The following is a 27,750-nucleotide window of genomic DNA, read 5'->3' as shown; positions in this document are numbered from 1 at the left end:
CTGGTCTTCCTGGCTGGAGGTGGGGGTCAGGGTGGCCCGAGAACCCCACTGGCCTTCGATCCTGCTCTCTGTGCATCAAGGGCTGAGGTAGAGGGTGGATTCAGGACCAGGCCACAGGCACTCTGCTGCTCAGGGTGGGCTCAGGGTGGGCTCAGCATCTGCATGTGGGTGACCTTGCCTTTCACCAAGTGGCAGGATTATTTAATTGATGGCTGCTCTCCCAGCCGGTCATGTTTTGTTAAGCCTGCTAAAGAGGACTCCTTACATGCTGGCCCAGTATTTTTTTCCTCTGGCAATGAGGAGTGGAGGTTTTCTCAGAACCTGAGGCCAGGGAGCCCATTTTCATGCCTCCTTATCCCATAAGGCCTTTCCCAAGCCTGCCTGGTCCCTCTCCAGAAGCCCCCAGGCACCCTAACCTTCCAGCTAGGCCCACCTTGCCCTGGCCCTGTCCTGGGCGAGGAGCCAGCAGTGAGGCGGGAGTGCCCCCTGGTGGTGATAGCCTGCACTGCCCTCCAGGCCTCTAATCAAGGGTCTAGGTAACTGTAAAGGGACGTACACACCTCCAGGAGAGTCTGGCTAGGCAAAGGGAAGGGTAGGCGTCTGTGGAAGGAGCAAAGTCCCGAGAAGGAGCTTCATCAGAGCCTGAAGAAGTTGAGAAGGGCTCCATCCCTGTAACAGTAGTAGGGAGCATGGGGGGATCCCTGGTGGCAGGTAGGCACAGGCATGATCAATCAAGAGGCAGGGAGGATGGGCAGTCAAGCATGGCCCATCAGAGGAGCTCAGGAAATGTGGGACGGATGAATGAAGGAATGAGTGAGTGAATGAATGAATGAATGAGTTCATTGTTTGGTATGAATACCACTAGTGATTCACAAGGTAATTTTTAGATAATGGCAATTAACTTGTTTATTTTAAGAATTATGTACTTATTTTTGATGTGTGCTAGATGTGTCTGGCCCATCAAATCCATGACATAAAGTATCTTTTTAAAATAAATGTCTTTAGGTACAAATGGATCAATGTAAAGAAACACAGTGGGTAAGTAATGTGGGTATCTTAGGACCCAACATAGAAGGTGTTCAATAAATGTTAGTGTGATAAATGAATGAATGAAGAGATGACCAGGTGCATTGTGCATGAACTTTATAAAGCAGTAGGTCCCAACCGTGGTTGTACAATGGAACCACCTGGGGAGCTTTAAAAATATCTAGAGGCAGGTATGTATCTCTGATTGTCAGGGAGCTGAGAAGGGATGTCCTGGACAGCTCCCCGAGGAAGGGAAACCCATAAGCACCCACTCTGGGTGCCATATAAGAGGCAGCCTGTCTTCACTGATAATGGAGATAGTGAAACTGCCATCATTGGAGGAAGCAAGCTGTGCCTGGGTGACCCAGGATTCCTATGCTGAGTGTAAGTTTGGACTGCATGGACTCAAAGGTATCAGGCAAGAGAACCGAGCTGATATTTATGTAAACTAGCTTCATATGGACAAAGTATTAAGTTGATGAGTACTTACTATGGTTTTAACATATTGATTAAGCATTTCTTATTTATTCACCCTGCACATCATGTTTTATTTGGCATATGTCTTTATCATTGGTTAACATAAATATTACATTAGTTGCTGTGCAGAACATATAGAATTTTCCATCCTGGGATTATTTACAAGTTAGTTCATTTATGGGAATTTCCTCCCGTTAAAAAAAATTTCCCTTCTTGAAAACTGTGACTAGTTAATTATGAACATATATTAATATAATGTAGTTAATGTGGTTATAATCGGTTTCTCTGTTTTAATTGGGTGCTGGTTTGCTCATAACAATTTTCAGTTACTTTTTTGATTAGAAGTTGGAGGAATGGTTTGGTGTGGACTTTTTAAAGGGGTGCTGTTTGCTTCTAAATCCACACAGTCTAGCATGTGTAGGTTGAGTTAATATTTGGTGTGTGAGTTGTTCTGTTATCTTGTTACATACTATTTACATACTATTGATAAAAGAATTTCCAGTCATGAGTCTTCATGGCTATATCTCTGGGAAGTAATTGATGAAAATATATTTTGTACTATTTGAAAAAATTGGCATACACCTTGAGATATGAGTCTGATTTTTTTATATCAGTTTAATGGTATTCAAGCAGCAGCTTTTTTAAAACTTTGAGTGGATTTTTAAAACAGGAATAGATTTGTCAAAGCACAGGGTCAAAACTTAGTTCTGTTGATGGCAAGTTATTCGATATTAATTCTGTTTTATGAACAAATGCAATTAAGTTGCAAATCCCTGAACACAGTGCAATGTTCAGCCAATGTTTTAATCAGTATTAGCAAATGTCAGATTAGCATCCCCAAGGAAGAAAAATCTTTGGCATAATACTGGAAACCTACTTGTTAGTTTTAAAGCTGTGCCTTGCTCTCTTACATGGCTACAGGTAATATAAATCAGTACATTCTCTCTCAGTGGAAATTGGACAGTATCTACCTAAACAATAAATGTGCATTCTCTTTAATCCACCAGTCCTACTTCTAGGACTTTATTCTCTAATATACTCACATGTGAGCATAATAACATGTCTATGAGAAAATTCATTGTAGTGTCATTTGAACAACACATGATTGGAAACAACCTGAACATCCTCCAGTAGAGACCTGGCTAATAAAAACTGTATAACTATTCTTTGGAATACTACATGGCTGTAAAAAGAAGAGTAAGGACTCATCAACAACAAAAATCAACCCCCTTAGAAACTGGGCAAAAGATTTGAAAAGACACATAGAAGATATACAGATGGCCAATAAAGACATTTACTACCACTCATCATTAGGGCAAGCAAATCCAACCACAATGAGATACCACTTCACATCCACTAGGATGGCTATCACTTTTGTAAGCAATAGAAAGTAGTAATTGTTGGCAAGGATGCGGAGATACCAGAACATTTGTGCCTGACTGGTGGGAATCAGAAATGGTGTAGCTGCTGTGGAAAACGATATGGCAGTTCTTCAAAAAATAAGTAAACATAGAATTATCATATGACCCAGCCATTCCACTCCTGGGCATATTCCCAAAAGAATTGAAGGCAGAGACTCGAACAGATATTTGTATACCTGTGTTCATGGCAGTATTATTCACAACAGCCAAAATGTGGAAGTGACTCAAGTGTCCATCAAAGGATGAATGGATATACAACCTGTGACATGTACATCCAGTAGAATAGTATGCAGCCATAAAAGGGGAGTTCTGTTCCGTGCTAACTGTGAAAACATTATGCTTAAATATTATTAAAAAGTTTTGGTTATGGTCGCACAACATTTGTATGTAATTAATGTCACTGAATTGTACACTTAAAATGGTTAAAATGGAAAATTTTATGTGACATATATTTCAACACGATTTTTAAAAAATTCATGATGTGATTTTTACAGGGGATGGGAAGCACCCTCTCTTTGATTACGGGCTGGCCTTGTTGCTGGTTCTGGTGAACTGATGCTGCCTGACTCTTCCTAGGCTGGTTCATAAGAAGTGATCCAGCTCTCGACTGGGAGCCCTGGGCCAGCATGTAAGGAGTCCAGCTACCCTACAATGTCATAACAAAGAGATCTCGTGGAGAGAAAGAATGACATCAGCAATTTGAGTCTGCCCCACCCTGGCATCAGAACTTGAAAAAGCCTTCAGATGGTCCCAGAGCCTCGCCAGTTGACACCAAGTGGAGCAGAGACAAGCTGTCCCTCCAAACCCTGCCCAAATTGCAGATTCATGAGCAAAATAAGTGGTGTCACTCTTAAGCCACTAAGCTTCAGGTAGTTTGTTATGCAGCGATGGGTAAATGGAACAGTAAACATATTATTTATGTATTAGAATTTATTTCAATTTAATTTAGAAATAATCAGATATAAATAAAACAGATTTGGACTACATAAATGTCTCTTGCAAACCAACAGGTAAATTGGGTGTTTGCACTCTCATGGTCTGTGTCCTGCCTCTATAAAGTCATTAAAGGTGCAAAGATCCTTTCACCTGAATACCAAACAAAGCTAAGGGGTCAGTGGGCTGGAGAGATGGGAACACAGATCCATCTGGAGGGCTCATGGCCCAGAAGACAAGGATATGGGTGGGAAAGAAAGGTCACAAGAGCTACAGAGCATGAAGGGACAGGTTTCCAACCCAGAGGGGCCAACTTCAATATAAACCTGGTCAGCAGGTCCTTGAAATAAAATCCAGAAGCTGGAGGAGTTACGTGAGTGACTCATATCACTCAAGATGGGTTTCAAGGGGCTTGAGAAGGAAGTTATATTGCCAAAGCAAGAGAATTTCAGACCCGGACCATTGAGAGACTAAACGTTTATTAACTAAGCTCAGAAGAATTTAAAAACAAAGCCATCGTTTTCTGGAATGCCTGCTTGTTTGTTCACCTGTGTGTTGTATCTCCCTGTATTAGTCAGGGTAGGCTAAATGCTGCAACAAACACCCCCAAACCCAGGGGCTCCATCAAGTTCATTTCTGGTTCTTCTAACAGTTCAGTGCCACTGTTTGGGGGGCCGACTTCCATGGCTGGTTTCCGGGACCTGGGCTCCTCCCATCTCCGGGATCTGCCCTCCTCTAACCTGGAGTCCTCTCCATCCAGCCAGTTATGAGGTCACAGAGAGATCATCTCATATGGGAGGGTTTTATGGGCCCCTCCAAATGGGGCACATCCTTCAGCCAGAACTCAGTCACATAGCCACCCTCGCTGCAAGGAAGGCTGGAAATGTAGTCTCGTGGGGAGCCAGGTAAGAGCCACGTCTACACTACTCTCCCATTACAAGGTCCCTGAATGACAGCTCTCACCCATCTTTTCCTGGTGTCAGGCACCATACCTAGCATAAATATAGAGTCTGTAAGTGAAAGAACACTTTGCACATGTTGTGTCCCGGCTGAGTAGGCACTTTCCTCACAAATGCCCAGGGGTGGGGGGATGTCACCACTCCCATTTCTCAGACTGGGAAACTGAGGTTCTGAGACCTAAGCAGCATGCACAAAGCCACAGCCACACAACTGCCAGGTTGCAAACCCAGGAAGCCTCTGCTACCAAATGTCTGCTCTCTCTACTCCCCTGGCTACCTCTCCAGTATATACACTTGCTGATTTGGGGTCTGATTATCCTCAAGGCTGCTCTCCTTTCTAACAATCAATGAACCATGTTTGACAAGCTGTGGGTTCCCCAGGGTGGCAGCTGTATCTCACTCATCCCTATGTGCCCCTTGGCTACCATCACAGCCCTTGAACACAGTAGGTGTTCAAACCATGTTTGGGAGATTAATTTGTTCACACTGGCTCAGGCTTCATGCTTTGCCGCTTGCACAGTATGGGGGTTGCCTACAATTTACAAAAGAAACGGAAAGAATATTTCTTTTATGGCCTCTCCCTGGGCACAGTCAGAGCTGTCTCCCACAGCAGAACCTATGCTACCCCAAAATTCACTCCTGAAGCACAGATGAGGGCCAAGGCCACAGGTGTCACCTGGACCGCATCAGGTCAGACCATGAACCCCGCCCACCCACCCCCGACCTCACCCAAACACACACGTAAAATGCCCCGCCCCAGCTGGTCCAAAGAAGAGTGGATGGAGGGTTCTGTCCGTGGTGCTGAACTCACCTCAACCCCACCTCGTTCTCTAACCCAGCAACAATTTTAGAGCCTCTTGGGGAATCAGGAGAAAATACAGATTCCCGGGCCCCTCCTTTGGAGACTTGGGTTCTGAGGATCTAAGATAGGGCCCTGGAATCTGTTTTTGCCAATCACCTATATTTTAATACAGCCTGCTTGGTACTAGTCTGATCTTGACTCACTCACCTAAGTAGTCATTGGTCTTCATGAAATGCCTACTATGTGACCAGCTAATGTGCCAGACACTGTGAGACCCAGAGATGCCTCATCAGACAAGGTCTCGGCTCTGGGAGGAATTATGAAGTCATTCAGGAGGAGATGTAGGGAGGAAAGCTCTGTTTTATGTGGATACTGTGCCAGGTTCTTATTTCCCCTTCATCCTACAAGATGAGATAGGTAGGCACCTGGAAACAGCAGTACTCATAACCAGAATAACTAGCCTTTGTATCTCTCCTTGGGTCTCCCCAGCCCAATCTGCAAGGCAATATGTGATACATTCTGCTCCTTCTGACCTCATGGCTCAAGACCCAGATCCAACATCACCTCACACATCAAGGTTTCCTGATCCCTGATGCCCACAGAACCCCAAGGTTTCAGTCCTCCCTCTGTGTGCCCCATAGACATGTTTTGTCATCTACTCCGTGATACACCATGTTTTCAATACTGTCCCAACTGGGATTTGAGTTCCCTATTGAGGGTAGGACTTTCACTCGATTCCTTGTAGCCTCTAACACAGCAACATGCCCCACCCCCTACCCCCATCCCAAAGGAGGTGAGCAGTAAATTCTTATTGGATGGATGACCAGGGGCAGTGGTGACAGAGGAACGTGCCCAATGACTATGCACAAGGGAAGTGCTGCTGGGTTACAAAGCAGCAGGAACAAGGGCTCAGAACCAAAAGAAATCAGGGTGGGCCTCAGGGAAACCAGGCAGGGGCCAGCTTCCAGTCAAGGTCTGCCTCTCCTTTCTCTGGGTGTTTGGGGAGAACAGGAAGTGGAGTCAGGACAGCTGTGTCTGATGAGAACAGATGTTCTCTGGGCCTGAATGTGGGACATGAAGGACGGGCAGGGGAGGGAAAAAGGAATGGGGAAGGGCCATACCCAGAAAAATAGAATGTTGGGACCTTCTTTATTTATTTAATTTTACTTTTATTACAGAAATTTTCAAACACCTTCTAAAGTAAAGGGAATAATAATGTGGGGGGGGGGCACAGGGAAGGCAGTATCGCACAGAGAAGACAAGTAATGATTCTGTAACATCTTACTACGCTGATGGACAGTGACTGTAATGGGGTATGTGGTGGGGACTTGATAATGGGGGTTATCTAGTAACCACAATGTTGCTCATGTAATTCTATATTAATGATACAAAAAGAAAATAGTAAAGAGAATAGCATAATGAACCCCCATGTGCCCATCACCCAGCTTCAACAACCACCCCCATGTTCCTGTTCTTTTACCTCAAGTACCTATTTAAAGAAAATTCTGGACATTATATCTGTTCATCCATAAATACCTCAGAATGTATATCTCACATATGAGAACATTTCTCTAAAAAAAAAAAAGGACCTCAATATCATTATCACACGTAATAAAATTAACAATTTCTTAATACCATCTATATAAAGTCCATATTTGAATCTCCTCATTTTTCTCAAAAATGTGTTTTCGGGTCCATTTGTTTGAACTGGATCTAAACAAGGTCATGTGCTGCATTTTGTTGCCGTGTCTCTTAAACCTCTTTTCATCTTTAACAGCCCTTCCTCCCTTCCTTTTTTATATCATTTTACTTGTTGAAGAAGCCAGGTCCTTTGTCCCTCAGAATTGTCCTCATTGTTGATTTAGTGGGTTGAACCCTCATGGTGTCATTTAATGTGTTCCACTGTACCTGTTTCCTAGAATCTGGTATTTAAAGTCAGGAGGTTGATCTGCAAAGGGTCAGTCATTTTGACGAGCAGATCTCCTGGGTGGTACTGCGTTCTTCCTACTGCATCATATCAGGAGCACTTAAGGCCAGAATGTCCCTTTTGGGTGATACTGAAAATGATCAGTGTCACCAGCCAGATCCCCCCATTATAAAGCTCCCCCGTCACCTGGCCCCCACTGCTTTTCGCACCTTCCACAGAAGTTTAAAACTGACAGAGGTGAAGATATCTGAAAAACCCCATTCACTCATTTTTCTACTCATTTCACAGGTATCTGTTGAACATGTACTATGTGAGCTTTGGTGAACAGAACTGATAGGATCCCTGGGATTGTGGAGCTGACAGTCAGATGGAGGCAGACGACAAGTAAATACACGAGAAGCAGATGCACCAACAAGAGCCATGTCCGTGAGGGTTTGGGCCTTGCAGAAGGCCACAGAGTGAGGTGACTGATGGACTGCCATCAGGGGGCTGCTTTGCAGTGGGTCATCAGAAGGGGAGAGGACATTGGAGCTTGACAAGAACGATCCAGACATGCGGAGATGCAGGTGCATTCCAAGGAGTGGGAAGAGTTGGTGCACCACGGAGGCCAGCATGTCCACTGCCAGGGAGCTAGGGGAGGAGGGAGGCCAGCAAGGAGGCTGCTGTGTTAACACAGGGTGAGACTGGTGATGGCCCAGACCTGGATGGTGGGGCGAAGGGACAGCCAGTCCAGCACCTCTTCACCCCCTGTGCAGCCAAGAACACTGAGCTCAGAAAGGACAGGGTGATGCATATTGGGCAATGACCTGCGCCAGGAGCTTTCTGTGCAGCATCTCAAGACCACACAGCGTGCTAGATAAACGGCATTGTGCCGATTGGACGGGTGAGGCTGGTGAATGGTGCCCAGTGGGGCTGTCTGACCCCCCAGAATCATCCCACCCTGAGACAACCTCTGCCGAGCCAGGTTGCCTCAAACCTTGGTTCTGGCACCCATCAGCCCTGTGACCGGGACTAAGGCCCTTCTCCCCCTCTGTGCCTCAGTTTCCTAATCAGTACAATGGAAATAATACTTGCCCAAGGGGCGCAGCAAGGCCGAGACAGGATGGGCCAACCTGGCCCCCCCACTGCCAGCCCCTGCCTATGGAGCCCACATCGGTCCCTTAGCACAGAGTACAGGGAGCTTCATACACTCCCACCAGACACACAAGGGGTTAAACCCACACTCCCTCCTTCTCCCATCCCAATTTTGATCCTTGCTGACTCTGCTCCCCCTCTGTACCACAGCTATTCTGGGACAATGGAGGCAGCAGATGGCCCGAGTCCTGTTCCCTCCACCCGACCCTCAGGATCTGGGAACAACCCGCAAATCTGCTGCCGCTTCTAAAAACAGGCTGGCCGGCAGCCTTCACACACAGCGTGGACAGGACAGCTGCTGTGGAGCATGCCGTCCCAGCCCCCACCAGGGCCACGGGGCCAGAGCCGCCCCCATTCGGCTCACACCCCACCAGTCTGGCATCAGGTCAGCCCAGAAAGAAAGGAGGCTTTGGGAGAGCCTAAGCAGCCGACTCTACACCTGACCTGCTGTGTGACCACAAGAACATGGCAGGGCCTCTCTGGGCCTCAGGCTCCTCCCTGGAAAATAGACTGAGGCTCTGGTGCTTGGGGGCCCAGACGTCCCCAGAAGAGTAGCAGTGGGAACAAGGTGCTTCAAGGGCTGGAGGCCATGCTGCAAAGGGTTCCCAGCCCTGGCTGTCTGGATCACAGCCTCTCCCCCCTCCTCCCCTAGCCCAGAGCCCCACTGTGACCCCAAGCTCCAAGAGCACTGGGCATGATGCAGGTCGGGGGAGAGACCACCTATCCCTAACCCTCCCCCACCTACACACCACCATGCCTGAAATCTCACTTTCATTCATTCATCCAACCTTTTCAGGACCTGAAATTCCATGGGCACTTGCATTTATTCAGCTCCTAATGTGGCTGTCAAGTTGCCCCTTTATCTGACACCAGAGGCTGAATTCCTCAGCTCCGAGTCTCCATTCTGCCTCTCCTGATTCTCTAGCCACCCCCAGTGCAGACCCTGAGGGCAGAGAAGATGGGGAAGAGCTCCCAGCACAGCAGCACCACTGGCACATATTCACACACGTGTGCCTTACACACACACACGCAGGGCATGGGCACAAGCACATACACACACCATACATATGTCTTTATGCACATACATGGGTAGAAGGGTATACGTCACACACAGACACACACACCCGCACGCCTTGGCACACCATCACTCAAGTACACACTAACAGTCCTGTTAACTGAGCCCTTCCTTTCCCGTGCCAGGCTCTATACTGTGTCCTTTAAAACACTATATAATTTCACCCAGATATTAACCTGTGAAGGAGATATTCCTTTTCTCATCTATAAAATGGACAAACAGCCCAAAGACACCAAGTGGACCATCCAAGGTCACGCAGCCAGCAAGGGCAGAACAGAACTGTCTAGATCAGGACTCAAATCAACACCGCCATCACCCTGTGACAGACATGTAAAGACCCTGCCCCAGTCAGGAACACTTGGGCTCCATCTAAAAGAAAATTGGACCATGAGAGGCTTAAAGAAATCAGGGTTTAATTTTCTTACAGAACTAGATGCTGGGTGATTGTCTTCACCTTTCCTTCATGGCAGCAAGGTGGCTGCCCCAGATCCAGACATCACACCCACACTCTTAGCAGGAACATGAGGTATGGGGCTGCAAAACCTCCCCTGGAACCTTCTCCATTGGCTTTGCTTAGTTCATACTAACAGACAGAGCTCTGGCTCCAGACAGAGCTGGGTCACATGGTAGATCTCAACAGCAACGGAGGATGGGAAAGTGAGCAGAAGAATCCTCATGACTGGCTGGGACTCTTTATGGTCCATCATCTGATCTGGGCATGCTAATGCTCCAAACCAAACCAGGTTGGGTCAGCAAGGGGTGGGGAGCAAGGAACTGGAGTCTGGTCAGCAACTACAGTATCTGCCACAGGCCCTGGATCCTGCCATTATCCCATCTGGGGCCCCTTGGGGTTGGGGATCCAGCCAAGGGAGCCAGAGTGGGTGGCCCAATGCTGGACCCCAAGGGGATAACTGAGAGACCAGAGCTGGGGATGGAGGTTAAACTCCCCAGGGGCTCATATAATTCTCTGCAGGGTTAGAACCCCTAAGCCCCAGTCCAGCTCAAGGGCCTCCCACCCATGTTCAGTACAGCCATCCAAGGCCCATAGAAGCCCGGCCCCTGCGCCTCTCTGGATGTCGCCTGGTGCACCTGTCCCTGGGCTGTCCGATCCACCTCCCAGGGGCCTGGCATGACGTCACTGCTCGCCACCATCCAATGCCTGGGCTTGCCCACCACTCCGAGGCCCTGGGTACGACCACAGACCTCAGCCCAACCTTTGTCCCCATAGTTCAGGGGTCATCGGGCCACCAGTTGTGGACACCAGGGAGTATCAGGGTAGAGGAGACAGTGTAGGGAGCGAAACCTGTGGAGAGATCAGAAGTGGACGGTCACCCCCATTCCTATCCTCTCCCCCATGGGCCCCAAGGGCAGTGCATGTCACAGAGCAGAGCTTCTCCGCCTCAGCACATTTGGGGCCAGATAATTCTTTGTTTGGGGGCTGCCCTGTGTGTCCTAGGAGGTATAGCAGCCCCCCTGGAGTCTCCCTACTAGATGCCAGTAGCACACCCCACACACCGAGTTGTAATAATCAAAGATGTCTCTAGACATTGCCCGATGTCTGGTGGGGGTGGGGGGTCACACTTTAAATGGTCCCTGGTTGAGAACCTGTGGTTTAGAGAGACTTCAAAGGTCAAGAAGCCATGAAGAGGCCCCCACTGAGGCCAGACCATCTGACCACACTGACCTGGTTCCCAGTTAGCTCCTTCCCATTTCACACGAATCTAGAATGCTAGAATCTTCAGACTTTGAGAGAATTTAACATCTATTCTTAAACCACTTGGCAGGAGAGCCATAGCTTGCACACTTCTATTGATGGGGAGCTCACCCCATTATAAAGCAGCTCCTTTCATCTTAGAAATTTGATTTTTTTTTTCCTTATATTGAGCCTAACTCTGTCTCCTTGTCATGTCCAACTTGTTCAGTACAGCCCTGCTCCAGGGCCCTCAAATTAGTTGTAAGCCCTCTGTCCCAGGCAGCTCTGCAGAACTTCAGAACCAGGAGCCCTGGTTCCCCTAGGGTTACATACTCCAGATAAATCCAAAGTTCCAAACGAGCCTCCAAGGCCTTAGGTGGGGCCCTGCCACGGCTCCCACTGGATTCGATGCCACTCTCCTCTTCTGCACTTGAGTCACCCTGGTTTCCCATATTCCTTGGACAGGTCTTGTCCCCTCCCGCCACAGCATGTCACAGGCTGCGCTCAAAGCTGCCCTACAGCAATCGGGGGCTACGCCAGATGGCTCCAGTCTCCCCGTGGCCTGTTTGGGGGCAGAACTGGAAAGTGCCTGGGTGGCATTTTAGCCCCCTTTCCAGCCCTCTAACCCCTGAAATGAGCCATTAAAGAGCGCCAAAGAAACAAAGTTGCTACAAAAGACCAAATACAAATTCCCCATCAGTGCCTGAAGCTCCATTAGATCATCAGGCAGTTTGCTCAGCAAAGACATTTCAGTCTTCCAGGAGCTCCTGAAGAATCCCACAGGATCAGGATCCCCAGCCTCCATCTGTTACAAATGGGGAGAGAGAGGCCCAGAGAGGGCGAGGCACTTGCCTAAGATCACACAGCAAGCCCGTGGCAGAACGGGTACTGAAAGCCACTCCCTCAACTCTCAGCTCCGTGCTGTCAGCCACCAGGGCCTCCCTTCTCTCTCAGCTCCCATCTTTGGAGGCCTGGACTCAGCACCCCACTCCTCCCGTCCTACAGTGTCAGCCCCCAGACCCACCTGGAGGGGTCCTCCTCAGGAGAGAAGGGACCCTGCAGCTTAATGACGTTGAGTTTCCCTTCAAAGACACCATAGCTGAGGGTGACCTGGGCAGGGAGAAGTAGAGAAAAGGGTGAAGGTTGGGGGGTGTCCCACTGCAGACCCCACAAGAGGACAGTATTTGGGCACAAGCAAGGACAGCAATAAGATATTATGTGGGGCACAAAAAGCCTACCTCTACCCCTGAAACGCCCCCCTTGGCAATGCGTGCTCTGCTAGGGAGCTCACCGCCTCCCCAGAGTATGTCAGGCCTACAGAGCGCTGTCATGCCAAGCCCCATCGGTACCCCCAGTAGTCCAGCTTACCTGGGAGGCTCTGATAATCCCCTCATCTACAGATTAGGGAACTGAGACTCAAGAGGAGAGGCACCTTTCCAGTAAATTCCAGGCCTGGATGAAGGTTCCCTGACACTCCCGGCAGGACCTCAGCAATTTCTGTCCACCTGGAGCCTTGAGTTACTCCCCACATGCAATGAGGATGTGGGATAATGACCCCAGGCGGCAGGCAGTCAAGCACAGCAGTTAAAGACAGTGGGCTTAGGAGCCAGCCAGCCAAGGTTCAAACCTCCCTCTGCCCTGCACTAGTGCCGTGGCTCAGCTCTCTGGGCCTCAGTTTCCCCATCTGTAGGATGAGAATGTCAGTACCACCCTCATGTGAATGTTGTGAGGAACCAGAGTTAAAAAATAAAGCCCCCAGCTTGGTGCCTGGCACAGTGGGTGCTCTGGAAATCCCAACCATTAGGGTGTCATTTTGGCTACTGCAAATCTCCCCCACTTCCCTGGCTTCAGGCCCGCAGTCCTAATGGGACCAACCCCACACCCCAGTTCCAGGACTTCCCAATCAACGCTAACTAGGCGCTGGTAGGAGACAAGTCATGTGACCCACGTGGGCCATCTGATCAATGAGCCCCGGTGCTGGGATCTGGCGGGAGGAGCTCTCTTCCCATAGCCAGGGTGGAGACCCGGGGCTGCCATCGGGCCAGCAGGAGGGGTCAGCTGGCCTGAGCATGAGGCAATGTCAAGGAGGGCAGGGCAGAGCAGGGACTGAGTCTGAGCACCCAGACTCTGCAGACCCAGCAAGCCGGCCCCCAGGTTCTCAGGCACACCAGCCCATAAATGTCCTTTTTCATTTAACCACTCTATGTTGCTTTTCTGTCACTTGCAGGTGAAAGGGTTCTGCCTCCCTGTTGGGCAGAAGATTTCAGAGGCCTTCCCAGCCAGGACCATCTGCGGGGCTGGAAGCCCATGAGTCAGAGAGCAGTGTCTGCAAGGCAGTGCCCGTTGGACCTGGGCAGAGGCATTACCTGCCAGGAGGCGGGATGGGGCCCGCCCCACCCCCAGCCAGACACCAAGCCTGGGTGCTCCCACTGGAAACCTGGTCTTTCGCAGTAACATCTGGGTTAGAAGCAAAAGCAGGGAGCAGTGGACAGGCAGGTGTTGGTGAAGGAGGGGGCTACCGACAGCCAAAGTTGGAAAGGGCAGACACCGCCCCTTCAGAGGGAGGTGGGGAGGATGGACAACTGAAGAGAGGAGAGAAGGGCAAGAGTTGGCAGGGAGGCAGCAGGGCCGCCTGAACCTGGAGACAAGCTTCATCTTGTCTATTCAGGTCCTTCCCGCTGTCCTGGGGACCAGACCAAAGAATTTCAGCGTCACAAACACTGACCCTGGAGGGCCGGAGATGGAGAGGGCTGAGTCACTGTGCGTCCTTAAGGTGATCCTTCACCGCCAACAAGGGAGAGCCCCCCACCACCACATCCCCCACCACCACATCCCCCACCACCACACCCCACACACAGCCCTGCCCTGAAGCTGGCTCACCTGCTCTGGGAGCCGGGCGGCTCCCAGCAGCTGCAGGGTCTCCAGGTGGGAGTGGAAGAGGGGGCTGGGCTGCAGGTGGCCGCCCAGCTTGCACCCGACAATGTAGCCCACAGTGCAGTCGTCAGGCAGCCGGATGAGGGCAGACGTGTCCACGAATCGGGGTCCACTGTGGGATGGAACCGTGACACCGAGAGCCCTGCCTGCCTCCCGGGAGGGCCCCCCTCTGCCGGGGCTGGCTGGCAAAGCAGAGCCCAGCTCTGGCACCTGCCTCCCACGTACTGCGTGACCTCCTTCAAGTCACAAACCTCAGGGAGCCTCAGTTTCCCCTCCTGTGAAATGAGCATGATACTGGCCCTGCCCTCACAGGGCTGTTGTGAGGACCGAGTGAAGGAATGGTGAGATGAAGCCCTTCATAGATGTACCCTTTCCTTCTCTCCCTTTCTCTTCATTCATTCACTCACTCACTCACTGAACTTGAGCTTCTACCTGGTCCCAGATACCGCGATGGGGCTGTGGACTCGGAGGTGAGAAAGAATGTCTCCTGCCCTCAACAGCAGCCCCCATTCTGCAGGGAGACAGATGAGCAGGCCATTTCAGAGCAGGACTGGCGCTAAGTCAGAGGGAAGCACAAGGCCTGGGGAACAGAGAAGGCAGGCTTCCCAGAAGAGGTGACAGTCTTTTGTTCTCCTTTTCATTTAAGTGTGACAGTGGCAGTCTTTACACAGTCTTACAGGATGAGCTAGAGTCGGCCGGGTGTCCAGGGAGGGAGGAGCAGTGTCCCAGACAAGGACATCACCTGACTCATAATGTCCCCAGAGGCTTCACAGGATGCCTGACCAAGAGGTCAAGTGGGTGCAGAAACCCAGCCTTCACTCCGCTCCCCAGGCTGTGCCCAAGGGCTGCACCTGCTCAGAGCGGGGGTACCTTTTTCTAATTCACAAAAAGGCATCATAGAGCTGGGCAGGAGCCCTAATGGGCACCCCGGGCACAGAGATGATCCGGTCACGTGTAGACACCTGCTGCTGACATGCCCCAGGAAAGCACTCGTGCTCCCACTTGCACATGAATCCCCTCGGGAGGACCCCTCCCATCCAGGGCCAAACAGGCTGGTGAGGTGGCAAAGCACACAGTCCTTGGGGCCAAACCCAGCCACTGAGTGACACTGGACCTGGTGACCTCAGACGAGTCACTTGCTTAACCTGTCGGTGCCTCAGTCTCCTCAGCTGTGGATACAAGGCTAACACCTTTTCTGCCTCAAGTGATATGATAATCTGCATGAGGCACAGAGCTGGCTCTGAGTCAACCATCAATAAAAGGTGGTGACGCTGGTGTTAATGTTAATAACAACCTGTCCAGGCCTTTGCCACTTCCTCTCTAGAATACCAGTACCCCTTCCCCATTCTGAGGGTCCCCCTCAATCTCAGACCCTCTAGGGCCATCCCAGCTCAAACACCACCTCTTCCAGGAAGCCTTCCCTCCTGTCCCCAAGCAGACGGCCCTACTCTCTCCTCTGAGTGCCCCTACACTTGGCCTTCACCTCCCCTGTGACAATGAGCCGTTGGAAGTGGGCTGCAAATGGGACCTAATGTTTGCCTGGCTCTGACCAGGTGCCAGGCCAGACATTTTCTCATTTAACTCTTACAATAACCATTGGCCATTGTATCATCAGGTCCATTTCATAGATGGGGCACTGAGGCTCCCAGAGATTACACAACTTGCTGAGCGCAGCAGAGCGCATCAGGCAGCGTAGCCGAGGGCAGGAGGGCAGGCTGCTCACTCACCACTTAGTGTGTAGCTGTGACGCAGCATAAATGAGAGGCAGTTTCTCCTGAGCTTGCTCTCAAGTCCTTCCTGCTGCAAAGGTCTCACACACACTCCAGCCACCACCCTGGCCCGTGCCCCACCCATGGGTCTCTGCTTACCTGGCCCATGGGGCCATCCTCAAAGCCAGTTTGCGGTTGATGCAGAAGCCAGCACCCCCTGTGGCAAACCAGAACTGCACCAGCCTCTGAGGGGAGAAGAGGGGGCCCAGGGTGCTGGGTGAGCCCGGGAGTGGGGACAGCAGCCAGGCCCCCTCCCCACAGCCAGCGTGGCGCAAAAGCTTTTCATTTCACATCACTGGAGTCTTGCCACAGCCTGACATTATTATGCCCATTTTACAGATAAGGAAACCAAGGCCCAAAGTCACATAGCTAAGAGTGATAGGGTCACTAATTAGACTCCAATCTGGCTGGATTTCAGTGAAAGAGAACATGTGTCATATTGAGGGCATGATGACATGTGTGTCACCCAGCACACCTTATTCCTTTCCCCAGAAAAATGTCTCTACCTCACCCCGTGTGGTTCAGGAAGGGCTGCCAAACACAGCAGCTGCTCCCCTAGGCCACAGAGTGGGCAGGTGCCCCCGGAAGGATGGTCACAGGGCCACACCTCTTGACCCGGTGACTGGCTCAATGACAGGCACATGACTTAGTCCAGCTAATCAGATCCTTCGCTGAGTTACTTATGTTAACTAAGAGGAAGAGATGCTTTCTACAGAGTCACCAGACCAGGCCGTCTATACTGGCCTCACCACGCCCAGCCCCTAGCAGAGAACGCATCTCTGGAAAGCGAGAGAGAATCTGCCCTCTCATGAAGTAAAAAGCAGACAGACAGGCTTGTGAGGCCCTGAGGCCAGCAAACTGCTTGACATCTGTCTCAGGAATCAATTGCATCCCTCTGGACCTTCTGCATCCACCCAACATCACCAGAGCCCAAGACCTATTCTGCCTACTCCATGAGGACCTATGAGTTCACCCATAAATTTCTTTAAGGCTTTTGGGAAACACTGTACCTCTTCTTGGCCTAACAAGTTCCCTAAAGTTACCTTCTCCCAAGTACATGTTGGTGCTTAATTGATGTGTGTTTGGTTGAGTATCTCCCTTTGCAGCAATAAGAAGAGCCCTGGGCAGGGAGGGAGTTGGGAAGCCTGACTCTGGAGCCTCTGCTTCCTCCACTGCACAGCTGTGTAACCCTGAGGAAGTCACTGGGCCTCAGATTTGTCACCTGTGAGTGCAATATTGGCTCCAGTTCTGAAATCCGATGGTCCTCCTGGCCCAGAGGTGTCCTCCTCCTAAAGACCTCTATGAGTTTACTTGTGGAAACACTGCCTTCTTAGATAGAGGCTAGGGCTCAACAAAGCAGAATGAATGGGTTCTTGAGGGCCTCACACATAGGAGGTGCCCAATCAATGCTCGTGTCATGAATTAAGGGTGTACAGCCTCCTCCCAGGTAAGTATAATAATAGCAGTCACAGTACCAGTGCTCAACCCCAAGCACTCACTGGGCCAAGTCCTGCACTAAGGGCCATGCCACAGGTGAGGCGACCAGGGACAAATAAGTGATGTTACTCGCCTGACATCCCAGAGCTGGGACTGACCCCAGCCCAGAGCTCTTGCCCCCTTTGCTGTCCCCCCCCAGGGATCTGAACAGGCTGGGACACTTCACAGTACATTCCAGGGATGCCACTGGTGGGGGGGATGCCAAGGAGGGCATCTGCACACTGTGGGGCCGGGGCCTGGGTGTGCCCGGCAGGGTGCTGAACTGCACAGGAAGAACACGGCCCAACAAGCTGAGTTGGACACCGATAGGTAACACTTACTAGTGTCTGTCACCGGCCAAGTCCCATTCCAAGCACTTGGAAAGATGACCTCATTTAATTATTTTATGTCTCATATCGACCCTATGAGGTAGGGACTGTTATCACCTAGTTCACAGATGAGGAAACTGAGGCACAGAGAAGTAGGGTGACTTCAATCAAGGTCATGAAGCCAGGGGGTGGCAGGGCTGGTGTGTGAACCCAGGGAGTCAGCCTCCAGAGCAGAGTTCTCACTCCCTAAGGCCACGGGTGATGTGGCGTGGGAGGCTGGGGGACTCCGCACCTGGAATCCACACACACACACACCCAGGGCCCAGGAGGGTTTAATTAGGGCTCAGAGCCTGATTAGCTGCTGATAATTAAGGTTTTGTGTTCCCTGCTGTTGGTTTCCCTAATGAAGCAGATGGCGACCTAGGGAGGGAGACAGCCCCAGAGCGTGCCCAGCTCCGGCTCCGGGCACTGCCTCTAGAGAGGGGGTATCCATGCCTTGTCCCGTCCCTGGAACCAAGGGAGCCCTCACGGTCGGGGGGCACCCCAATACCAGAAGCCTGGCGGGCCCTGGGGAGTAGGAGAATACCATGCAACATACTTATATTTTCCAAGTCTTCATTATTTATCTAAAAATCAAACTTTGGATCCTGGTTTCCTGGTTTTTTGTTCATTTTCTAAATCTGGCAATGCTAACCAGTGTCCCTCCAGGTCTGGAGCTGAGGCTGGTGTTGGGAACCCTGTCGCTCCGGACGTCAGCTCCTCAGTTGCTGGCTTGGGAAGTCTGGAGAGCGAAGGGGAGCCTGGGGGAGGGGAGTGTTCAAGGGCTGGGGCTGCGGCAGTCAACACCTCGCCCCGCAGCGCTGTACAACCACAGGGCGGTACCAGGTAGCGAGGAGCCCTGCCTGGGAGTCAGGAGGCTGACTCAGCTCAGTCCCACCGTGCGCTGCTCTTACCCGCATTCTGTCAGATTCCCATCCCACCGAGGAAACTGAGGATCAGAGACCAGGCAACCAGCCCAGACACACAGCAGTGACGCCCAATCCGAAAGTCAGAAAACGCACCCGACTCCTGCCCAGCTGGCCCTGGCCCCGCCCCCCCGGGCCCCGCCCCCGGCAGGCCTCGCCCCCTCCTACCGTGCGGTTGTGGGGCTGCGGCTCAGACGCGTGGATAGGCCGGTTCAGGCTGGGCCGTCCCACGTAGACGTCGCGGGTCCGCGGGAAGGTTTTTAGCAGCTTCAGCAGCGCAGGCGGATTCACATAGTTGTCGTCATCCACGTGGCAGAACCACCTGTGAGGACGGAAGGGGAGAGGATGAGACTAGGAGGACGAGTTCCCAAGGGCTGCCAGTCAGCCAGACTCCCCCTGCACCCCATAATCAGTCAGCAACAGTGATGGGATGGGGTGGCTCACAAGGCAACTGCTCTGTGCCAGGCAGCGTCTCGTGGGAGTTGAGGAAGGTGTGCTCACTTAACAGGTGGCAACCAGGACTCAGCAAGGTTAAGACACTTTGCCAAGGTCACACAGCCAGTGAGTGACATTTGAACACAGTCTGCCCAGAGACAGACGCCAAGAGGCCCTACAAGATTAAATTCACAGGGCCCAGATGACCTCACTTTTTTGACACAACACCCCATTCAGGAACTGGCCTGAGGCAGAAGTCAGGCCTGTCCCTGGAGACCCAAGTGCACTCACCTCAGCCCACTGGCCAGGAAGGCATCGAACTCAGCAGCCATCTTGCAGGACAGGGCAGGGTGGCTGTGCTCTGCAGAGCAGTTGGTGACCACGAGGTGGGACCCTGGAGAAGCAAGGAAAGGTCAGGGGGTGCTGCCCAGCTCATCTCCACAGCCCTGCACACGGAATGCAAAGCAGGGCCTCAGAGAGCCCAGAGCAGTCCACCCACTCCCATTTCACACATGGGGAAACTGAGGCAAGGGAGGGCTGCCCTGCCCAGGAGACAGTAGGCTGGGCTGGGACCTGGGTATACAGGGCCTTGTCCAGCACAGCCCCTCCGCACACCTATACCTATTCCCAGGCAAGAAGCTGTTTCCCTCCTGGGCAAAGGGGAAATCCGCACATGCCAAGGGTGGGCAGCCCTGTTTCCTAGGGACACCCCGGCCAAGGGACAGCCACCCAAGCTTTCCCTGGCCATAGTGGAGGGGCCCCCACCCAACCCAGAGTTACCCAGTCTCTCCTGGAGGCCTTTATCGGGGCTGTCAGTGAAGATGAAGGTCTAGGAAGGAGAAGACGGGTCAGGGCTGGGGTTGGCCAAGAGCAGCCCCTGGGCCAGCCCGCAGGCTCACCACCAAGCCCCCAGCGATGCCCCATCCAGACTTCCGTGCTCCCTCAGCGACCGACACACACCGCTCTCGGCAGCACACACTCCTTTAGGACAACAGGACTTTCTCCGCTACGTCCCCCCTCATGCCACACACACAGCCCAGCTCTTGTGGGCACTTGGCTTCATGGTGCAAACCAGCCCATCAGCCTCCCACTCAGCGCCCCACAGACCAGCTCCCACGGGGCCCTAGCAGTCCCATGCCCTTGGCAGAATCACACCCTCTTCTCTCTCTTACACACACACATATGGCACCTCCACCATCACACGTACACAGTCTTAGACACCCGGTCAGGGGACAGACTCTGGAGGGACCCACACGCCTGGTGGGGAGACAGTCACAGTCTTCACAGTCACACAAACTCCCTGGGCAAGTGCAGGGGCCCTTAGACATCTCGGAAATGTTACGTTGTGACCCAATCCAGCTCTTCCAGACTGGAGAGGCAGCCCACCACCAACTGTCACACTCGTGGTCCCTGACGACCTCACTGAGCCTCAAGACAGGACGCGTTCCTCTCACAGATGGCAAAGGTGAGGCTAAGTGATGGGTAAAGTCGGTGCAGCTAGCAAGTGCTGAGCTGGGATTCAGACCGCTCCTTGCCACCTCCCGGGCAGGAGGAAGCCACACAGCCCCTAAATAAACTGAATGAGGGGCAGAGACAGGCTCTCCAGAGGCAGCAGGTGGACATTCTTCTGAGCCACTGTTATCTCTCAATGGATTATTCCAAGACCTTGCCTCATTCCCAAGTTCTGTTTTCCTGTTGTGACCAGAACTAGATAATACCCATACCCACCACCCCTACTAGCACCTTCTCTGGCTCCCTACTGCCCTCGGGATAAAAACCAGTCCCTTAACTGTGACCAATGAGGGGCCGCCGGCCCCTGTGCCTGAGGCAGCCTATCTCACCACTTCCACAGTTTCCCTTAAACCTGAAGGGCTTTCAGTTCCTCAGACATGCCACACACACACCCTCTGAGCCTTTGCACCTGCTGTGCCCTCTCCTTGGCCCCTAGTTCCCAGCCCATTCATTACCTCCTCCGGGAGGCTTTCCCTCATAACCCTCCATGTGCCCCTCATCCTCCTTTTCTCCCAATGTTAACAGCAGCCCCTCTGATATGGAAATCCATCCCTTCGTATCTCCCACCAGACAGTGACATCCCGGAGGGTCTGATTCATCACCCTGTCCCGGCACCCAGCTTCCCTTCGGGAGGCCTGGACAGTGTCCACCTTCTGAGCCCCTCCCCCTGGGGTCTTTCTCCCACCATCAGGTCCAACTAAGCCTGGGAGTCCCTGAATTTCCCTGGGGAAAGTGTGGGTGGTCCAAGCCCAGGCCCTGCCCCTCTCCCCTATGTCCCCCTCCCTCGGCAATGCCATCCAGCCTCTGGGCTTTAAACGCCATCAGGAAGGCAGGGAGTCTCTCGTTCACACCTCCAGCCCAGGCCTCACCCTAGCTCTCAAATCCCACTGCAGCCATGACCTCTCCCTGGAGTGAGAAGTGCGTGCCTCAGACTCAGCGGTCAAGACTGAGTGCCCAAGTGCCCCCGAGCCCATTCTCCTGTCTTGCTGGGACCCAGCATCTTGGGCTCACTGCCTCCCCTCTCTCACAGCTCACATCCATTCTGTCAGCAAACTGTCCACCAAACCTCTAAGCAGCCAGAATGCGACCTCACCCCATCAGCCTCCGCGACCACTCTGTGGTCCAGCCCGCCTCTGTCACCTCCTGCCTGCTTTGTTGTGGCCACCTTTCCCCTGGTCTCCCTGCTCAGTCCTGCTCCCACCCCATGTCTGTTTTCAACACAGTCCCCAAGGGAGCCAGTAATATAAGCCAGGCCTTTCTTGTCCTGTTCCCTGGCAAACTTTTGCCACCAAACAGCCACCAGATAGTGGAACTCTGGAGTTTGGAGCATGGGCCAAATGGGCCAGGGAATGTTTGTTGATGGATGAGTAGGCCCTAATGAATCAGAGGGGGAAGGGGGCGCAGGGTCCTGCAGCAGGGCCTGGGGGCTAGTGTTTCAGTCCCTGGGAATCCTGAGGTTGGCACAGAGCAGTGGGCAGAGTTCCCTCTGAGCGGAGGGTTGAATTTGATTTGTTTAAGGAGGGAACCCTGACAATGGTTAAAACCTCACAGGAAAACAAAGGGACAGGCAGCCTGCTGGGGTGAAGGGAGGGAGGGGCCAAGGGCCATCTGCCGCAGAGGAGGGAGGTGTGGGCCCTCACTCCTGCCCCCCAAACTCCACCCTCGAGGGGCCTGTGGGGAAGAGAAAGCCCCCCCACCCCGCCCCACCCCAGATCACAAAGTGTGCCTCCCCAAGCCCACCCTCTCAGCCTAGGACAAAGGCAGGCACCCGAGCCCAGCCCCGGAGCCGCCACAAAGGCCCACCTGCCACCCGGCCATCCTTAACCAGCTGGGACCAGCACGCAGCCCCGGAGTTAACCAGCTCAGGCCCACAGCTGAAGGCAGAGCTGAGAGAGGCTCTGAGGCCCTCCCATCTTGTGCAGATGGGGAAACTGAGGGCTGAAAGGGGGAAGGCCTTAGCTAAGGTCACGAAGAGAGGCGAGCCAAAGGGAGAAGACGGAGGAGGCGTAGATGCAGGGGTAGAGAGGGTCTCCCTGTCTCCTCTCGTCCTCTGCTTGGGCATTCTTCTTTCTTTAAACTCTTCAAAGTCAAGATTTCTGGGCTCCGCCCCTTGTTCTGGGAGTGGGGCTAGGGGTGGGAAGGGAGGGCTGACCAATTGAGTGACTTCATCTCTTACCTCTATTTCACGGTGCTCATATGAAGTGGGAATACCAATACCCACCACTCGAGGTTGCTGTGATGGTTAAACAGAGCGGCACATCGGATATGCAGCCCCTTAGCTGCTGAGCAGCTGGCAGGTGCTCCCCCTGGCTGCCTGGTTGGCATTTGAGATTGAGTTTAAGGCACAGTGCATGTGGCTGCTTGTCTCTCCTCTGCCAGGCCCAGCCTCCCAGGCTGGAGGCCCAAGTACCCTCTCCTGTAGCCCAGTGACCAGGCAGCCCTGGGAAGCAGAAAGGGAAGGGCCCCAGCTGGGAAGTGGGGGCTAGGTCTCACTGGGCACTGTCCCCCCAGACCTTCGGGGTGATGCTAGCAAGCATTTCCTCCCCTCTGGCCTCAGTTTCCTCATCTGGGGCAAGGGCACCATGATGGTGCTCAAGACAAGACAGGAAACGGCTTCAGACCACGTGAGGCCATGCTCCCAGGCGCACACAGAACACAGCACTATAAACAGGAAGGTCTGTGGGGAGGGCCAGGCTCAGCGGCTTCCGCAGGCGGCACAGAATCCCCAAGATGAGAAACGGTGCTGGGCCCCAGGGAAAGCCTGCAGTACCGGAGCTGGTAGGACGAGGGGCAATCCAGGGTGCTAGGACCTCAGGGACAGGAAACCAGAGCAACGGTAACCCCCCAGGGGCCCCTGGCCACTTCCAGATACCACCTCCCTTGTCTCCAGGAACCCTCAACCCCCTCCAAAGTCTCAGTCACTTCCTCCCACTGAACCAGCCACCAAAGTGGGGCAGAGTATGTATGTGGGCAAATCTGCCCTGCCCTCCCCAAAGAAGGGCTCCCAACACCCCTAAAGCCCTGACTTTGAGGGGGCACTGCGTGTGTGGAGGGGAAGGGCAGAAAGGACTCAGCTTGTCAGAGATGCCAACCTGGAAAGACACACCGCACACCCCTGTCACCCACACACCTCATCATAGCATGTCTAACACTGACTCCACGAGTGACACGCACACAGTCCCACATGCCGGGTGGGCCGCTGCCCAACCTCTTGCCCACCACTGCCTCAGCCACCGCCATCAGAGCATACAGCACTCCTGCCCCCTCAGAAAGCGCCCACAGGAGGAAGGCCCAGGAGCCCTGGGCAGCAGAGGCACGAGGACAGGGCCACCAAGAATTCTGAAAGGATGTCCCCACCCCAGCCCCTCTCCCCGAGCAGGCCCACCTGGAGGTTCCCCTCCCAAGAGGCTCAGCCCCTGTTCTCCACCCTCAGGGACAGGACTGGGGGCAGCTTGGCCTGGTGTAGGTCAGAGTCAGGACCTCTCAGAGGCCTCTACTCCAGCTGCCCAACGCCCTCCATTCCCCCAGTGCCAGGCTGAGCCAGGATGGGCAGGAACCAACAGCCAGGGAATAGAAGGACCCCCCTGAGGGACCCAGGGGTCTGGGGCAGGGGCCCAGCCTGGCCCCTGAAAGAAATGGAGCAGTGGGCCTGCGGAGCCCCTGGCTCCAGGGCCAGCATGGGCACAGGCAGGGTGGCACGAGCCTTCCATCCTGGAGGAAGGAGGAGCGGAAAGACCAGCCCACACTGGGCAGGTGGGTGGGCAGCATCTCCCTCGAGGTCACCAGGGACCCCAGCCCAACAGCAAGACTTCCTTGAGTCCCTTAGGCCAGGGGACCACTCCTGTCTCCCACTTGTCACCTGTTCCCTGGTCCTGGAGACCCACGTGTCGAGCAGCAGCTCCAGGCGGGAGTGGTGGAAGGCCCGGGTCGTCTTGACTGCAATGAAGACATCGTGCAGCTGCAGTTCAGGGGGCCGAGGGCTTGGTGGGCTCAGCCCGGGGGTCTCCTGCATGCCCTGTGGGGACAGGTTGGAGTGATACCATAGAGAGAGGAGCCCCATGCACAGAAGGGTGACAAGGGCCCCAGCCAGGCCCCGGAGGATCCGGCACTGCATTGGTCCTGGGACCCCAGACAGCTTAGCCCCCAAATCCCGCCCAGACGGAGCAGGGAGGCTGGTCAGGAGGGGGCCCAGGCAAAAGCAAAAGTCTGGCAGGCATTGGGGGCAGGAAAGAAAGGGAGGGCTGGTAGCTGGTGCTCCCAACCCAGAGGCCCAGCCGTGCAAGCCCAGCACCGCCAGGCCTCCACCTGCCCCACTGGGCTCCCGCCGCCAGCTCTGGGGAGCCTGGCCCCGCCCCTGCCGGCAGCACAGCCCAAGGGGCGGGGCTGGCCCAAGGGAGCCCAGAGGTGGCTGAAAAGGAGGCACCCGCTGAAGGGGTGCCAGCTGCCACAGTGGGGGTGGGGGCGACAGCAAGCCGTCCTTGCCCGGACGGAATGAAGGGGCCTGCCAGCCTTCCCCCTCCCCAGAGACTGTCAGCTTAGCTCTTTTAATACCCAGTACTTTATGGTGTCCTGCTATCCAGCCTCCCAGCTTTGGCTCCAACTGTTCCTCCTCCTGGGTACTCTTCCCAACCCCTGCCATCCTTATCCATGTGCCCTCCACCAGGCTTAGTTCTATTTGGACTTGATGGCTCAGTGCAAGGCTACCCTCCTACAGGAAGGCTTCCCTGATGCCCCCTCCCAACTGGGGCACCCTCAGGAGTTTGCTCCGTTCCTTTGGTCTTCATCATAACACTGGGCTTGTTTTTCCCAATTTATAGCTGAACACAGGGGGCACAGAATGATCTGAGGTGACCCAGCAGCTCAGCCACAGAGCCAGGCATAACCAGGTCTGTGACCCTCATCTAGCCCACAGCAAGCCCCCTCCGGTGCCTGTCCTGCTGTGGCTGTGCATGGACCCCATCTCATTCAGTGGTCTACTGCTGCCTCTCTCCCAGCCAGGCCAATGAACAGACAAGAAGGCCTTCTCAGGCCACCACCTCTGTCTTGTTCTGCACAAGGTCTCTCACATCCCATCCCTCCTCTGCTACAGCCGTGTACTGCCTCCCATCTCTCAGAACAAAAGCAAAAGATCACCAGCCCACAGGGCCTGTGTGAATTGGCCCTCCATTACTTCCAACCCTGCCTCCTACTACTCTCCCCTTGCTCCCTGCACTCCATACCCACTGGGCTTCTGGCTAGTCTGGCTAATCCTGACACCCACCTCAGGACTTTTGCACACGCTGTTCCTGCTCAGGCCTCTCCCTAGAGGTCTGCACATCTCACTCCCTCACCCCCTTCAGGTCTTTACACAAATGTCATCTTCTCCAGGAGGCCTTCAGACTGCTTTAAGCTGCAATCCTTACTCCCCCTCCTATGCAGTCCCCAGGCCTGTCCTTCCCAGGCCCCCTTCTCAGCTATGTTCTCTCCATAGCACTTTTCATCTTCCAAAATCCTATATACTTCACTGATCTATTGTCTGTTTTCCTCATGAGAGTATTAGCGCAGGGATTCTTCTCTTTTATTCACTGAATTCCCCAGTGCCTAGAACAGTGCCTGGCACATAGTGGGAGCTCAATAAATATTTGTTAATTAAATACAAGAAAGTACCAGATGGCTGGTGAACTGAACAGGGCCTGCTGTAACTCAAGCCCGCATTAAGACTGTGGAGGGAGAGGAAAGGAAAATGAACTCTTTTGAATCACCCTCCTGTGGACCAGCCCCTGCCAGGCCCCTTCGCAGCCCATCTTCCCAGGACGGGATCACCAAGGCATGATCACAGGCGTCATACCACAGACTGGGGTTCAAATCCTAACTGGGCCACTCACTAGCTGTGTGACTCTGGGCAAGTTTCCTCACTTCTCTGAACTTTACTTTCATCATTTGAAAATGGGGACAAAAGGACACCAAGCTGGGATCAGAGAAAGGCAGCCGAGCTGCTGGGCTCCCACAGCTTTGCCCACTCATATGGCCATGGACCAAGCACTGGGCCAGGCACACAGCAAAGGGGGGCAGTTTGTGCACCCAAATGAGCATGACCCACTCTCCACGCCCAGGGAATCTATAGCCACCCACAGAGACCCACCATCCTGCCACGAGGTGGAGCATAGCATGGCCGAGACGTCCTGAGGGCCAGGAGAATCAAACAGGCTTTGCAGATACGGTGTCTGAGCCAGTCTCAAAGGACAGAGATTTAGATAGCCCCCACGCCTAGACTTGGACTTCCCAGCTTCATTTCCTGCCACTCCCCAAGTAGCTAAACTCATTTTCTACCTCTGAGCCTGTGCTCTTGAGGTTCCCTCTACCTAGTAACCCACTTCCCCAAAATCCTGCACAGGCCTGCCCAAATTCATCACTATGGCCAAGGACAGTCATAGGAGGACCAAGACCAGCACATAGGTACATAGGTCCAATAAATGCTCCTTAAAGAAAGGAATCCCAAACCCCAAGCTCAAGCAGCACCCCCCCCAGTAAGCCTGCCTGGATTTCTGCCACTGGAGGGGAACTTTCCCTCCCTAGTGGAGCTGTCTCAGGGATAAAATTGCACACTGAGGCTTGCTCGTGGTCTCCTGGACTCAGCAGCCAGGCCCCTTAAGCCTAAGACCATGTCCTGCTGGCCTCAGTGTCCCCTCTCGAAGAGACAGTCCTTTAATGATCAGACACAGACAGGGCTGCTGAGCACAGGGGTGGCCTGTCTGTAGGGCCCTCCTCCAGTCATTCAGGGGCAGGTAAGGTGATGCCAGCACAGATGGTGGGCAGCTCTGGGATGAGTCAGGAATGAAATCTGACCTGACAGGTGGTATCAGCCTGAACGGGGGGTGGGGAGGGAGCAGAAGGGGCCCCAGGC

General features: G+C 53.3%; 1 protein-coding gene across 6 annotated transcripts in view; it reads right to left on the bottom strand.

The window, feature by feature from the left end:
* The window catches only part of MFNG (MFNG O-fucosylpeptide 3-beta-N-acetylglucosaminyltransferase), a 46,500-nt gene extending 18,842 nt beyond the window's left edge, over positions 1–27,658 (bottom strand). For 3 of the 6 annotated variants that reach the window (XR_008991901.1, XR_008991902.1, XM_057486387.1), the window contains exons 1-7: positions 24,727–27,658; positions 20,136–20,184; positions 19,647–19,749; positions 19,089–19,242; positions 16,250–16,335; positions 14,328–14,493; positions 12,472–12,557 (exon numbers count right to left, since the gene is read on the bottom strand). Coding sequence is in view for 4 of the 6 variants with exons in the window: in XM_057486387.1 (XP_057342370.1) it covers positions 12,472–12,557; positions 14,328–14,493; positions 16,250–16,335; positions 19,089–19,242; positions 19,647–19,749; positions 20,136–20,184; positions 24,727–25,506 (1,424 nt within the window). In the remaining 2 variants the exon portion in view is untranslated. Of the gene's footprint in view, positions 1–1,113; positions 3,571–6,736; positions 8,293–10,150; positions 11,058–12,471; positions 12,558–14,327; positions 14,494–16,249; positions 16,336–19,088; positions 19,243–19,646; positions 19,750–20,135; positions 20,185–24,726 lie in introns of those variants that run through there. The other 3 variants (XM_036891117.2, XM_036891118.2, XM_036891116.2) reach the window with 3 other exon arrangements.
* Positions 27,659–27,750: the final 92 nt, after the last annotated feature.

The sequence above is a fragment of the Manis pentadactyla genome, chromosome 10 (genome assembly GCF_030020395.1).
Source record: "Manis pentadactyla isolate mManPen7 chromosome 10, mManPen7.hap1, whole genome shotgun sequence".
Classification (NCBI taxonomy): Eukaryota; Metazoa; Chordata; class Mammalia; order Pholidota; family Manidae; genus Manis; species Manis pentadactyla.
The sequence above is the reverse complement of the archived record's forward strand: the minus strand, read 5'-3'. Positions and strand labels throughout refer to the sequence as shown.